The sequence below is a fragment of the Podarcis vaucheri genome (genome assembly GCF_965113315.1).
Source record: "Podarcis vaucheri genome assembly, chromosome: 17".
NCBI classification, from domain to species: domain Eukaryota; kingdom Metazoa; phylum Chordata; class Lepidosauria; order Squamata; family Lacertidae; genus Podarcis; species Podarcis vaucheri.
This window is the reverse complement of record NC_138755.1, coordinates 13,746,092-13,761,572: the sequence shown is the minus strand read 5'-3', so window position 1 is coordinate 13,761,572 and position 15,481 is coordinate 13,746,092. Positions and strand designations below refer to the sequence as shown.

The 15,481-nt window shown below is 45.1% G+C and overlaps 1 protein-coding gene across 5 annotated transcripts in view; it reads left to right on the top strand.

The window, feature by feature from the left end:
* The window catches only part of SMARCA2 (SWI/SNF related BAF chromatin remodeling complex subunit ATPase 2), a 132,670-nt gene extending 121,386 nt beyond the window's left edge, over positions 1 to 11,284 (top strand). For all 5 annotated transcript variants that reach the window (XM_082204541.1, XM_082204540.1, XM_082204542.1 and 2 more), the window contains 5 exons: positions 3,971 to 4,076; positions 6,236 to 6,337; positions 7,290 to 7,419; positions 8,293 to 8,435; positions 10,379 to 11,284. In XM_082204541.1, the coding sequence (XP_082060667.1) occupies positions 3,971 to 4,076; positions 6,236 to 6,337; positions 7,290 to 7,419; positions 8,293 to 8,435; positions 10,379 to 10,414 (517 nt within the window). In that variant the 3' untranslated portion in view covers positions 10,415 to 11,284. The remainder of the gene's footprint in view (positions 1 to 3,970; positions 4,077 to 6,235; positions 6,338 to 7,289; positions 7,420 to 8,292; positions 8,436 to 10,378) is intronic.
* Positions 11,285 to 15,481: the final 4,197 nt, after the last annotated feature.

Below are 15,481 nucleotides of genomic sequence, written 5' to 3'. Positions count from 1 at the left end.
TACGTGGATGTTTTGTGTAACTTGTGTTTCAGTAATTGTTTGGGTGCAATAGTTATATCCTACAGAAAATTTTGGAAATTAATAATAATAATAATTTATTATTTATACCCTGCCCATCTGGCTGGGCTTCCCCAGCCACTCTGGGCAGCTTCCAATTTTTTTTAAAAAATACTGTAATACATCAAACATTAAAAGCTTCCCTAAACAGGGCTGCCTTCAGATGTCTTCTAAAAAGTCTGGTAGTTGTTGTTCTCTTTGAATATGATAATTGAATATGAAAAGAAACTTTTCCAATAAAACTGAAACAAATTCCACACTGCTTTGAACAGAAACACCAGCTCAGTATTCTAATTCTTTTTTACCATTTCTAGTCTGATGTTTGTAGCTTAACAGCGGCCCAAAACAAACCACTTCTTGAGTTTACGTTCCCTTTGGGATTGATGCTCTCAGACTCCCAAATAGCTGCCCCTCTTTGCGTGACGGGTAGGAAGGCGGTTCAGGCTCCAGATGCCAAGCGTTCCTTTCCACCCTGGCACGTCTGCCGGAATTAACAGCACTTTCACACTCGGCTGCATTTGCTGCTTTGTTAAGCGTGCATGAAGAACGAGGACCCGACCCAGCAAGGGGGCGCTTTAGAAGTCACCTGTTGGAGAAAAGAGCGAGTTTCTGCCTAATCTGGCTTTCCCCTTCAGACGGAGCTCCAGACTTCGTCCTTGAGATCAATAACAGGGCGCTTGGCACAATTTCCAGAGGAGGAGGAGGAGAAATGTCAACCTGTTTCAACAAAGAGCCCAGGGGCGTCTTGAAAGACGGCCATATTTATTAGGGTACCGGGCAGTCTGTCCCGGCTTGCATTGCCTAGCAACCATCCATGAGCCCTCAACAACCCAGCACACTCCTAAACCTCATGAAATCTATGCTGACCCATTGGACCAGGAGTGGAAAAGCCTTTTTGGCTCCTGCCTCATGGGCCAACCTTGACCAGGTGAGCAGGACCAGGGCCGGATTTAGGTTTGATGAGGCCCTCAGCTCCTGGAGGTAACAGGGCCCTTGATATGTCCAGCTGTCCTTTGTCAACACTGTTTTTTTTTTGTTGAATATAGGCTACATGATAATTTATGGACCTCATAGGTATCTCAAGCCATTTGCACACATTGCCCTGCAACCAGTCCGTGTAGAATGTCGGCACCCTATATATAGAAAGAGGCAAACCAGTGATATTTTAGGGAGCAGGCAGGGCCCATGACTTATATCCTAGGAGCCTACACAACACAAAACACTGTTGCTGTATGTGGGTTTTATTTTATTTGTGTTTTATATTTTGGAAATGTACATCCAGGTTTTTTTTTCCTTTAAGTTTTTTTGGGGCCCCCAAGAGAGTGGGGCCCTAAGCTAGAGGTTGTTTAGCTTATACGTAAATCTGGCACTGTCAAATCAGTAGCTGGGTTGCGTCAGCCACCTGTCCAAATACCAGCATCGGGGTGGAAAGGGGGCGCGGGAAGGGCATCAAAACATAGCCCATGCTGGTCCTTTCCCCCTTCTGCAATGCCCCACCTGCTTTCCCTTTGCCCCCCCCCTTGCCCAAGCCCCCAATGCTGCCTACTCCTCACCGAGTCTCCCACCTCGCTAGGAGGAGGCAGCTCAGCCCCAGAGGTGCTGTGGAGAAACACGCCCCACAGGCCAGGGCCCCCTCTGTCCTCCTCTCCTGGCACTTCCATCCTCCTCCTCTCGCTCACGGAGCACTGAGGGTCTGCAGACGACAGTTTGGGAAGCCCTGACGTAGATAATCCTACTCAGATCTCAGAGGCACCAAATCCCTCCAGACAAAACGTACACTCTGCATGTGTGCATGTGTGGAATTTGGGAGGTTCAATTGATAGCGGCGTTGAATTGCTCCAGTGATACTGCCCAGAGGGCTCACTTTGTAAAATCAATCTGCAGCTTGTTGCAGGAATTTATGTCTAGGTTGGGGGTGGGGTTTGCCCCTCCAGCAGATATCATGCACATACATCCCACTACCAAAATCAGCACAATCACTTTTGTGATTTGTCCCCACAAAACACTTCATCACAGTTTCTTCCTATCTATTCAAACGGCCTCTGCTGCACGATACCACATGTAAGAATTGACTGATAAATGTATCTATGTACTGGCTCACTGGGAGAACTTCAGAAATTCATAGAGACATGTGAGCTCAGCTACTCAGCAGCCCCTCTGCCTGAGCGATAATCCCTGGCATCTTGATACCTGAGTGCCAGACTGGTAGCCATTCCAGAAATAACAAACCCAGATGAAGACAAAAGGATGTGATTAACTTGGCTGGGAAACAGGGAAATGTAAATATCTCTCTTGTTACACTTGATGGGTGTTTGGTGGAGGGCAAGGAGAACCATAGGGCAGAGTCCAGGATGCTCAGATTACTGCCACCAGACCTCCCTTTTTATGATGTAACCATGATGTATTAGTGATGTAGTTTTTTGGGAGGTGTAACATGGGGATTAGCAGCTAATAAAAGTTTGGGGGCTCTTTTGTTTGGGGCTTCCACCTTGAGGCAGGTGGGAGTCCTGTCGCAACAGTCCTCAGTAAAGACCAAGGCTACTGGCTGCTGTTTTGCTCTGGTATTCCTGGCTGGTGTCCTTGTTTTTTGTCCAAGGGAGCCCTCAGATTTCTCCGTTAACAAGCTTACTGTATTTTTCTGTGTATAAGACGTGGGGTTTTTTTAAAAAAAAAATATGTAAAAAATTATGGGTCGTCTTATACACGGGTTGTGCTTGGAGGGGGAGACAGGCGATTGTTGGCAGCCGTGAGTCGGAGATATACAGTGATGGGTGCATGCCGCAAGCACTGGTTGGGATTGGCTGTTGTTACGGAGGCAATTTGTGGCTTCTGGATGTGATTGGGCAGATGATTGGTGGCTTCTGCGAGGCGTGCGCTTGTCAGCTGCGGATGGTCCCGCCCCCCCCAAATAAAGCTTAACAACTCTGGGCAATCTCCCCCCACTTTCCTAATTTGGAGTCCCCCAAAATAGGGGTCATGTTATACACCGGGGGGGGGGTTTATACACAGAAAAATACGGTACCTTAAAATTCGCCACCTGTTAATGCCAGTATATGCAGCGACAAACGATGCTTTTTCCCACCAGTCTGGAAGGATGTTGCACAGCACACAAAACAGATTTAAAACAACACCATTATCTGTGTTTATTTGCTGAGATGCCTTGTTTGGGGGGGCAGACAATGTGACCCAGTAGAGTCAGACTACAGCGATGCCACTCATCTTTCTGAAGATTTTCTTAATTTATGCAGGTCCTACTGCTCTTCAGCGTATAGCCTGGCAGTTGCTAGGCAACCGGAAAAGAAATAGTGTGCATGCTTTCTATGATTGTTAGATCTCTTATTTTTTATTTATGTTCAAAAGGTGCATATGGAACTGGAAATTGAGATTGAAAACCAGGATAGCATATTCACAAGTAATCATTTGCTTTTTTTTAGCATAACCTCAGTTGCAACCGGTGGAAGCTTTCTGTTAACAAATAAATGCTTTTTTGGCTTTGGGTTCTTGGTTGTTGTTTTAAGCCATATTCACTGACAAATGCACAAAGGGGACTAAGAAATCAAATCCTTCTGTGAAAAAGTAGCCAGGTATTTGGGTTGTAGAAGAAAAAAAGGTAAAATTCAGTACTGTGCTGCTGTTCTAGGAATGTGTGCAATGTAGTCTGTTCTGCAATTTGCGTATATTTCCAGAATATCCCTTGGTGGTGCATCTTTTATATTATTCTACATGGCTACCCTTGTACTTTGATTCTTCACAGCACAGGATTTTATTAATGCTCCATTTCTTGAACTGGAACAAATTCTTAGCTGAAAAGCAAAACCATCTTCCTTTTTTTCTTCTCAAACATGCTGGTCACTGCCATTTCTTGTCACAGCTAAGTAATAATTTTTTCTATTATTTTTGTTCTTTTTAACAGCTCAGGACGACAGTTAAGTGAAGTCTTTATTCAGCTGCCTTCCAGGAAAGAATACCCAGAATACTATGAATTAATTAGAAAGCCAGTGGATTTCAAAAAAATTAAGGTGAGCCTGATTTCTGCTAAACGCGAATGCAGCTTCCATCCTTTTTTACATATATTTTTAATTAATTTTTTCCAAATGTTTTCACGGTAACCTTCAAATCAAAGACATTGTTTCATGAGTTGACTCCCTCACCTCTGCAGTGTTTTTGACTCAAACCCTTTCTACTGCATCTATCACAAAAAAATTCTCTATTCCAGTTATTTTGTCATTTTTCCTTCTGCTGCTTTTACCTCAAATCCTTCCCGCCATTTCATTTGACCTTGAATGCAGCTTTCCAGCATCGGGCCAAGTTATCATGACTTGGCTTTTGCACTTGTGCACAAGTAGCAGAAATTAAATACTGCTTGTTGTTATTCTTCCATGTCTGTGATGTACCTGTGGAATTGCTTTCTGTTCTCACAGTGGCCAGCCAGATTATTATTAGTAGTAGTAGTAGTAGTAGTAGTAGTAGTAGTAGTAGTACCCCACCCATCTGGCTGGGTTTCCCCAGCCACTCAAAACGACCTTGACAGATTAGAGAACTGGGCAAAAACAAACAAGATGAATTTTAACAGGGAGAAATGTAAAGTATTGCACTTGGGCAAAAAAAATGAGAGGCACAAATACAAGATGGGGGACACCTGGCTTGAGAGCAGTACATGTGAAAAGGATCTAGGAGTCTTGGTTGACCACAAACTTGACATGAGCCAACAGTGTGACGCGGCAGCTAAAAAAGCCAATGCAATTCTGGGCTGCATCAATAGGAGTATAGCATCTAGATCAAGGGAAGTAATAGTGCCACTGTATTCTGCTCTGGTCAGACCTCACCTGGAGTACTGTGTCCAGTTCTGGGCACCACAATTCAAGAAGGACACTGACAAACTGGAATGTGTCCGGAGGAGGGCAACCAAAATGGTCAAAGGCCTGGAAACGATGCCTTATGAGGAACGGCTAAGGTAGCTGGGCATGTTTAGCCTGGAGAAGAGGAGGTTAAGGGGTGATATGATAGCCATGTTCAAATATATAAAAGGATGTCACATAGAGGAGGGAGAAAGGTTGTTTTCTGCTGCTCCAGAGAAGCGGACACGGAGCAATGGATCCAAACTACAAGAAAGAAGATTCCACCTAAACATTAGGAAGAACTTCCTGACAGTAAGAGCTGTTTGACAGTGGAATTTGCTGCCAAGGAGTGTGGTGGAGTCTCCTACTTTGGAGGTCTTTAAGCAGAGGCTTGACAACCATATGTCAGGAGTGCTCTGATGGTGTTTCCTGCTTGGCAGGGGGTTGGACTTGATGGCCCTTGTGGTCTCTTCCAACTCTATGATTCTATGACTCTGGGTGGCTTCCAGCATGTATAAAAACATAGTAAAACGTTAAACATTGAAAGCTTCCCGATACAGGGCTGCCTTCCAATGTCTTCCAGAAGTTGTGTAGTTCTTCATCCCCTTGGCATCTGGACAGAGGGGGGCCTGTGGGAAAGCTGAGCGCCAGCCCCCTCTTTAGCGCCTGGTGTGCATTGCAGTCCCTGCGCATGGAGGCAGAGCATAACCTCTGCCATGTCTAGCTGCCATTGATAAACCAGCAGGACCATCCCATCCCCAAGTAACCGGCATGAAGCCAGGTTCGGCTGGTTAAAGGATGCCAGATCAAACTCTTCTGGAGCAGGGCTGCTAAACCCAGCAGAGGAGAAGCAGCCTCAGTCCAGTATACCTGAAGGAGCATCTCCACCTACATCGTTCTGCCCGGACACTGAGATCCAGCACCAAGGGCCTTCTCGGTAGTGGTGCCCTTCCTGTGGAACACCCTCCCACCAGATGTCAAAGAGAAAAATAACTACCAAACTTTTAGAAGACATCTAAAGGCAGCCCTGTTTAGGGAAGCTTTTAATGTTTAATAGGTTATTGTATTTTAGCGTTTTGTTGGAAGCCGCCCAGAGTGGCGGGGGGGGGGACCCAGCCAGATGGGTGGGATATAAATAATATATTATTATTATTATTATTTTATTTTATCTGAAAACGCTTGCTTTGTTTGTGCTATCCGATTAATCTACGCCAGAAGGATAACAACACTGAGAACGTTGCGTACGTGAATCTGTTGTGTTCATGAGTGCAGCAGGCTTGTTTAACCAGCTATCCTGTTCTTTCTCTCCCCCTTTCAATCTCTTTCGATTGGGTTTTTAGGAAAGAATTCGTAACCATAAATATCGGAGTGTTAGCGACCTGGAGAAGGACGTCATGTTGTTGTGTCACAACGCTCAGACCTTCAACTTGGAAGGATCACAGGTCGGGTTCAAATTATTTGCTTAGCAGAACTGCGGTGTTGGTGTACACATTTGCATTTGTGAACATGTTATGTAAGTCAGTAAGAAGCCTGGGGGCTGTCTAAACTTGGGGTGGCGTTAACATTTCCCCAGTTGTATAAAACAACCTTCAGTTTAGTATTTTCTGTTTCAGCTTGCTTTTAGTCTTCAGAGTTGGTTCTATAGCAGGAAGTTCTTCTCCTGCAACTACAGTATACTTGAAACATCTCGGTTGGAGAAATAAGTCTACATTTACCACCCTTGGTATCAACTAGTTGGTAGTTCTCCGTGGTGGTGGTGGTGGTGTTATTTTAAAAAATCTTCTGAAGAACTCAACATCTTCCTTGGAAGTTGGGTAATAAAACTGGCACTTGCTGAAGTAAATATAGACTGTATCTCCATTTTGCTTACGAGTGGATTGGTGGCTTGTCAATCTTTATCTTGCAACTCATCATCCATGATGGATCATTGGAGGAATCTATTTGTTGGCTAAGAGGTGCAGTCTTCACCAGTCTTGACCATGGCTAATACCAGGCATAGACAAACTCTGCCCTCCATATGTTTTGGGACTACAACTCCCATCATCCCTAGCTACCAAGACCAGTGGTCAGGGGTAATGGGAGTTGTAGTCCCAAAACATCTGTAGGGCCAAGTTTGCCTATGCCTGGCTAATACGAACTAAGGGTCCCTATGAAAAACTCCATCATGCAGGAACCTAGTTGGCGTTAACCATAGCTAAGATCATTGAAGCATTTAGTGCATGAAAAATTAACATTGGCATTTCCTGTAAAATTCATGCAACAAGACTTGTGACTTGTAATGGGGGAGAGAAGCCTTGCTCTCTCTGGGTTTGCATAGGAAATAGCGCTCCACGCTGTGAATCTTTGATGAAGCACAGCTTGCCGGCCTGACGCTGCTCTCCTTTCCTGCCACAGATCTATGAGGACTCCATTGTTCTGCAGTCGGTGTTCAAAAGTGCGCGGCAGAAGATTGCCAAAGAAGAGGAGAGCGAGGACGAAAGCAACGAGGAAGAAGAAGACGAGGAAGACGAGTCGGAATCTGAATGTGAGCCCCTCACTTCATTGCTTTTTTTTTTTCTTCTTAAAAAATGTTTAGGGGTCCTCTCATTTTGCCTTGAGAAAACCACCATTTTATAGGTCAAATCAGGGGAAATGAATACAGTAAATGGACAAAAGTACAAACAACATGCGTGGCCCATATTGAAATAGTGCCCCTCCATGAGACCAAGCTTTCATCAGTAAAACACCACACATCCACATTCCACACTGCTTCACATATTAAACGCTCGCTTCTGTCCGAGACTCGGGGAAACACCGGGAAAGGAAAGGAAGCCGCCGTCGGGGGTAGCAATGGAACCGATGGTTCACCCTGCTAGAGAAGAAACTAACCATTTTTTAAAAAATAGTTTCTTCTTCCGGTAGATTCACAAACTGTTTAGGGGTATGTGTACCCCCTGTGTCCTGTCCGCCCAGAAAAAAGCACTGTTTTAAAATAGGAAATTTCCTTATATGAAATTTACATTCAGATTATTTCTTTGAAACATTTACGTTGTAGAATCAAGAATGCTGATAAGGTCCTTTTCAGGATAGTGTGTGTGAGAGAGAGAGAGAGAATGAGTGATTTGTGTGAGTTTGTTTGTTTGTTTGTTTTATATATGGTTTAAATTTATAGCCCACTGTTCCTTCCAGAGGAACTCAGGGGAGTCAGTGGCTGAGAAACCTTAAACACTGGGCTTGACCCACATTTAGTCACACTTGAGACTAGATTCATTCACATCCATAGTGTGTAGGACTGCAATGATGGACGTAAGTCCCGTCTATGTCTCCGGCTCTGCTTTAAGCAGGACTAAATCTGCGTCCGGTCTGTTAATTTTGGCCGCTAAGTTTCTTCTGTGGGCTTTTGGGGGGTTTTTTGCAGCCAAATCTGTGAAAGTAAAAATCAAACTAAACAAAAAGGAGGATAAAAACAGGGAGAAAGGAAAAGGCAAGAAGCGGCAAAGTCGAGTCAAAGCCAAACCGGTTGTGAGCGACGACGACAGCGATGAGGATCAAGATGAAAATGTGAGTGTTGCTTGCAAGAGCAGTAAATGCATTCCCCCCCCCCCATCCCTGTGCCTGTATCTGCAGTCGTCAAGTCTGGGATTCGCCTTTGGAGGTTAACAGTCCAGCAGAGCGTTTTCCAGCAGGGGGCACTGCAGGTATTTGGGGCTCCCCTGTCTCTGAGCAGGAGCCCTGATGGGAGCTGTCATCCAAAACCAGTCGGGGGGGGGGCAAGGGGGCCAATTTGGGGGGGGGCTCAGGATGCATGGAAGGTTTGAGAGCATTGCATAGTATCCCATCACCTCTCCATTAAGATGCTCAACACTTGGACTCAATGCCCGGGATTGAAGGAGCTGGGAAGCTTCTTCTGAGCTCCAGGGAAGAGATTTGCATCAAGAAATAGGTGGCAAATTTCAGGGAGATGCTCCTAAAAGGGGGGAAAGGAGGCCTTGAGCAAGTAGTTCTTTAGGAGCTCAGCCGGCCAAGTTAAAATTAAGTACTAGAATGGCAAACCAAGTTGATGGACTCTACTGAAATGGCCAAATTAACTGGGAAGCTCAGAAATCAAGAAGACGAGAACTTGAAAAAAGAATGGGGAAAGTTTACAATTTATTTACAAGACCATTGTAAGCAGGCTAAAACATTAGCAGGATTTCAACCACACTTGTAGAATAACGGGAAGGATAAATCTTGGATACTATTGATATGCAGTTGTGCATATTATCACTAGGACCCGTGGAAGGGATGGGGAAAGTCAGGAGAGTCAGAGTAATCTTGATATTTCAGTCTTGAATTGTTTTTTGCTGTATGTTTATATTTTTAAAAATCAAATAAAAGTATTTTTTTAAAAAAATTAAGTACTAAGGCTTAACTCAGGCATAGGCAAACTCGGCCTTCCAGATGTTTTATTGAGACTACAAGTCCCATGATCCCGGACCAGTGGTCCTGTTAGCTAGGGATGATGGGAGTTGTAGTCCCAAAACATCTGGAGGGCCGAGTTTGCCTATGCCTGGCTTAACTCTTGTATGGATATCTGGAAAGACCCCTCTGTTGTGTGAAATATCCTGTGGTTTCTTGAAGAGCAGGGTCCCTTAATGACAAATGGGGTTTTGCCAGGGGAGTTCTGCCGGCTGTTTGCAATATGCGTGGGCTCCTGCACTTCAGGGGGGAAAGAAAGAAATTCTGCAGGTGCACAAAGGTTGCTCTTTGTTAATTTTGTTTTAAGGTAGCCTATAAAGGCCGACTGTAGGGACGCTGGTGGCGCTGTGGGTTAAACCACAGAGCCTAGGGCTTGCCGATCAGAAGGTTGGTGGTTCAAATCCCCGTGACGGGGTGAGCTCCTATTGCTCGGTCCCTGCTCCTGCCAACCTAGCAGTTCAAAAGCACATCAAAGTGCAAGTAGATAAATAGGTACCGCTCCAGCAAGAAGGTAAGCGGCGTTTCCGTGTGCTGCTCTGGTTCGCCTGAAGCGGCTTAGTCATGCTGGCCACATGACCTGGAAGCTGTACGCCGGCTCCCTCGGCCAATAAAGCGAGATGAGCGCCGCAACCCCAGAGCCGGTCACGACGGGACCTAATGGTCAGGGGTCCCTTTACCTTTACCTATAAAGGCCAGCTAAGGCTGCGTAAGCCCCGCTAAACTCCCTGGGATTTGGTTCTGAGTGAGCATACTGTACATGCCGTCAGTCTTTTGGTATATTTATTTGGAAGTAAATCATCGCGAAAGCCGTGAGACTTGCGAGATGCACACGGCACAGCTGTGCCTGATAGCTCATAAACCTATTATAGAACATCTTGCGACAAATCCAGGGGCATGACTAAATTAACTGGATTGCCTTGCTATCTCTTCGTTGCACCTTGTTTCTTTATTATGGCCCAAACAGGGGTGTCAAAGTAACATTGTCTTTTTTGCAATGCTTTCAACAAACAAAACCTCTAACCTTCCCCCCTGCCTCTTCCATCCAGGACCAGTCGGAAGCCAGCGGAAGTGACGACGAGTGATTCACACGGTCCAATGTTCATAAAGGAGAACCGTTCTTCTCTTCCCTCATTCTGCACCCAGCGAATTCACTCTGCCAGATCGGCATCGGGGCGTTTCTGTATTTACATCATCTATAACTAGCTTTAGGATATTGCCAGACAAACGTTATGGTATCATGGTGTAAAAAAAATAAAAATGGGAAAACATGTAACATACTGTGACCAAACGGGCCTCAAAGATTTAAAAAAAAAGAAAAGCTTTTGATGGAAAAAAAAACATGGGTTGATAGTATATTTCTATGGGTTGGGTTTAACTTACTAATGGTTTGACATTCCTGGTTTCAATATTTGATTAGATGCTATCATTCGGCATCAGAAAGATTTGAAAACAATGTCTTTTGTAGCATTGCTAACCAGGAGAAGCCATTAAAAGCAACTGGTGATTTTATTTTTCATCAGGCAGTTTTCAAGGTTTTATTAGTTCTGTATTTGTTTCTTCACTGTGGTGCATATATAAAATTTTCTTAAATGTACAGTAGCTAGCCTCTACCCAGTCCTGCCGCATTCATTGCTTCATTTGATTCTCTCTTGAAAAAGAAATGCTTTTCGAACTGCATACATGAAATTTATGTCTACTGTAAACTTTACTTTTCCTTTTATTTCTTCTCTTTTTCTTTTTTTTCTTGATTACAAAAAAGTTGGATTTAAAATGCTATTGAATATTGCAATCTATATAGTATAATGAATGGCTTCTTTCATCAGATTACCTTTTGTGTTACCAATGTGGTTTGCCACCTTTCCCCCAAGTGTACTTAATCTTTGCTTTCTTTGCACAATGTCTTTGGTTGCAAGTCATAAGCCTGAGGCAAATAAAATTCCAGTAATTTTGAAGGGTCTGTGCCATCCGTGTTTTCCAAGCAGAATGACATTGCAGCGTTGAGCTTCATTCTCACTTCCTTTCAGTGTTCAAAATTCACCAGGTGCCAGGCGTGTTTTGCACCCGGCTCTCAGCCACTTGTGACCAAGTGAAGATGCCCGGGAGCCAGGATGACACTTGAAATCTCTTTTTTTTCCCCAAATTTTTTAAATTGGTTTTCACAATATTATAAACAAACAAACACACAAGACAAGCAAACAAAACAAACATAAATCATAGCCTTATTAAAAATTACACTTATTAACTTTGTTAAGTGACTTCCTCCCTTCCCCTTGGTTGAATTTCATTGCATGTCCCTTTTAACGGTTTTCCAAATCCCAATTTTTATGAAATTTAACTTAAACATTAACATCCTTAAATCTTCACCTTATAGAATTAAACATATTAATTCATCACTTAACATAAATAAAATCCTAAGCCCATTAAGTATCTGCAAGCTATTTCCAGTTAGTTTAACTTAACAAATTTAACAAATTTAACTAAATAATCATTAAATTTATTCCATTTTTCCTGATACTACTCCTCCTTCTGGTTGCGGACTCTTCCGATCAGGTCGGCTAGCTTTGAAAAATCCATCATCTTCATCTGCCATTTTTCTATTGTTGGTAATTCTTGGGTTTTCCACTTTTTAGCTAACAAAATACGTGCAGCAGTTGTGGCATACAAAAATAATTTAACATCTTTCTTGGGCAATTCCAAAGAAGAAAGGCCTCTGGTTATTTATAAATATATATTTCAACCTTTTTTTCAATTCATTATAAATCTTTTCCTAGAAGTCTTTCACCTTGGGACAGGTCCACCACATACGATAAAAGGTTCCTTCCTTTTCTGAAATCTCTGCCACCTGGAGGTCCATGCCTGGGGATCCTTGAATCTGGGCTGTTTCCACACACCAAGACCACATCCTGTAGAACTCTGTCCGTTCATATTTTAGCTACACAGTCCAAATGAATTTCAGGAGCCAAAATGCCTTTTCTGTGCAGCCTGAGCAGGAGCAGCAAACGACGTTATAGTGAATTGTTGTCTCTTGTCTTCACTTCCCTCACCCCAATGCCCTGCTCATAGTTGTGAATAATATTCCTACGTTATGAATGGTCCATGTCACTATTAAGAAAAAGAGGCAGGGACAGGACAATAGATTACTTGGACAGTTCCTGGATCAAGACTTCTCTTTTTTAAAGGTCTCAAAGCTCTTAACCCATCTCAAGGTTGTCCTCTGAACTAGCCAGATGTTTAATTGAGACAAGAGGGGCCGAAAAGAGAATCGTATATGGTTTTCTTTTCTTCTTCTTCTTTGGCGATCCCTCGTAGCCGAGTAAGATTGTCTTCCATCAACACAGTTTTAACAGTGAGTCCGTACTTGACTGTAGAGGCCAATTCTGGATACACATGTCCTTCCACAGTGGGGACATTGGTTTCTGGGCAGGAGTTGATTACGGTGTGGATTTGCCAAGCATGCCTTCCTCTTTGCCTGTTTCTCCCTTGCGTCCTGAGTTAAGGTATCTTCAAAGCCCATGATACCTTTGGTAAAGGCTGTTCTCCAACTGGAGCGCTCACAGGCCAGTGTTTCCCAATTGTCTGTGTTTATACTACTTTTTTTTAGATTTGCCTTGAGACAGTCTTTAAACCTCTTTTGTTCACCACCAGCATTACGCTTTCCACTTTTAAGTTTGGAATAGATTGGTTGCTTTGGAAGATGAGCAACTTTTAGGGCCCTCTTGATCCCAAATGGTACCTAGATATTTGGACGACCGCAATGAGACATTTGGTTCCTAACTTGTATATCCAAGTTTCTCATAGTGCTTCCTTTTGCTCACTAGGGGGTTTTCCTGGAGTAAAAAGCTCCTACCACCCTGTTCTGGTGTGACTAAGGAGGCCTTAAGGGAGGGGTGGGAAGGTGGGTCAGGTGAGCAACTTGCCCCAAGAAAGGCTCCTCTTCAGCCTCTTCCTGCCATCTGCCTCTCCTCGGTGAGGACTTCAGTCTTAGGCTGCCATCCCCCTGGCCAGTGTGGTGTAGTGGTTATGAGCGGTAGTCTCATAATCTGGTGAACCGGGTTCGCTTCCCCGCTCCTCCATATGCAGCTGCTGGGTGACCTTGGGCTAGTCCAGGGGTCTGCAACCCGCGGCTCCGGAGCCGCATGTGGCTCTTTTACATCTTTGCTGTGGCTCTGGGGCGGATACTAGCGAGGGGAGGAGGCGCATTGTGCGCCCCGACATTCCTCACTGTGGCGGGCACTGTACTGGCTGTGACGTTGCATGGGGGCAGTGCGTGCGTTAGTCATGCACCGTCGCGACATCACCTTCCCGCCCGCTGTCAGATCGTGGCTCCGGAGATATATTTGTTTTAAATGTCGCAATGGTTTTGCGGCTCCCAGTTGTTGTTTTTTCTTCGGAAACGGGTCCAAGTGGCTCTTTTTGTCTTAAAGGTTGCAGACCCCTGGGCTAGTCACACTTCTCTGAAGTCTCTCAGCCCCACTCACCTCACAGAGTGTTTGTTATGGGGGAGGAAGGGAAAGGAGAATGTTAGCCACTTTGAGACTCCTTCGGGTAGTGATAAAGCAGGATATCAAATCCAAACTCTTCTTCTGGTACGTGGACAGGCGCTTCTGCACCCTCAGGTCTCCTGCACGCTGCGCTCCCTGCCTACTTGGAGAGGTGAGGTAGGCTGAGAGCCACTTGGCTCCTTGGGCCCAGGGAAGGCTGGGCGCATCCTGGTGCCGTGGCATTTGGACCAGAGTGTTCTGCCCACCAGCCTCAGATTTATTGTCCCCCTGGTCACAATCATCAGGCTCCAGAGTTCAGTAGTCAAAAGGGTACCAAATTGATTCTGCCGCCTCCGACTGCGCCTTGATCACGGCTGGGTGCTACAGTCAGGATAGGTACCAAGATTACGTCCTTCTATGATGCTTTGGCATTCTGTGTGATCTCCAGAGCCTTATCTATATCCCTCCCTTCTTGCAAAGGAACGTGAGGCAGCAAACAACTGTAATTTAAAAACACAATTAAAAATAAAGGCTGGTCCCAATCTCCAAGGGTGATGGCCCAGTAGCCATTGCAGATCTTGGAGCACGTAGGAAAAGGTAAAAGGTAAAGGACCCCTGGATGGTTAAGCCCAGTCAAAGGCGACTGTGGAGTTACAGCGCTCCACTCACTTTCAGGTCGAGGGAACTGCCGTTTGTCCACAGACAGCTTTCCAGGTCATGTGGCGCACAGAGGACCGTGATGAGTGCAGAGAGCACGGAAACACCGTTTACCTTCCCACCACAGTGGTACCTATTTATCTACTTTTCGCTGGCATGCTTTCGAACTGCTAGGTTGGCAGGAGCTGGGACAGAGCAACGGGAGCTCACTCCATTGCAGTTTCGAACCATCCACCTTCTGCTAAAGCCCAAGAGGCTCCATGGTTTAGACCCCAGCACCACCCATGTGGGCAATATGTTGACAGTCTCCCACTTCTATTGGTCCTCCTGCTGCATTAGCTGCCATTTGTTTCCTCGGTGCAAAGGATGCCGCTCATGCAATGCCTTGAAGGAATCCAGTCTCAGAAGTTCCCAGTGCCTGAAGCACCGTGGACCAGCTGTCCCAGTCCAGGATTGCTTGCAACTGTCTTAGCAGCCTGTGATGGGCGATCCTGGTTCCCTGGGCCTCCAGTGTCCATGCTGAACGTTACTGCTAATAAAGCACTTTCAGTCTTTGCTCCAGCAGAATTGGTCGCCTGTTGTCCTTGACAGTTGGCCACACTGGCAGAGGCTGAGGGAAGCTGTCATCAACATCTGAAGGACACAAGGTTGGGAAACGCTGAGCCAGGGTCTTACCAATGCCAACCCAAGCCTTGCACACATCTTTCTCTAATGACTTCCATGCTCAGATGCGCACGAGGCAGGAGCGAGTGCCAGTGAGATACAGTGGTACCTCGGGTTAAGTACTTAATTCGTTCCGGAGGTCCGTTCTGAACCTGAAACTGTTCTTAACCTGAGGTACCACTTTAGCTAATGGGGCCTCCTGCTGCTGCCGCACCGCCGGAGCACAATTTCTGTTCTCATCCTGAAGCAAAGTTCTTAACCTGAAGCACTATTTCTGGGTTAGCGGAGACTGTAACCTGAAGCCTATGTAACCAAGGTACCACTGTAGTGTATTACGCAAGAACAAAA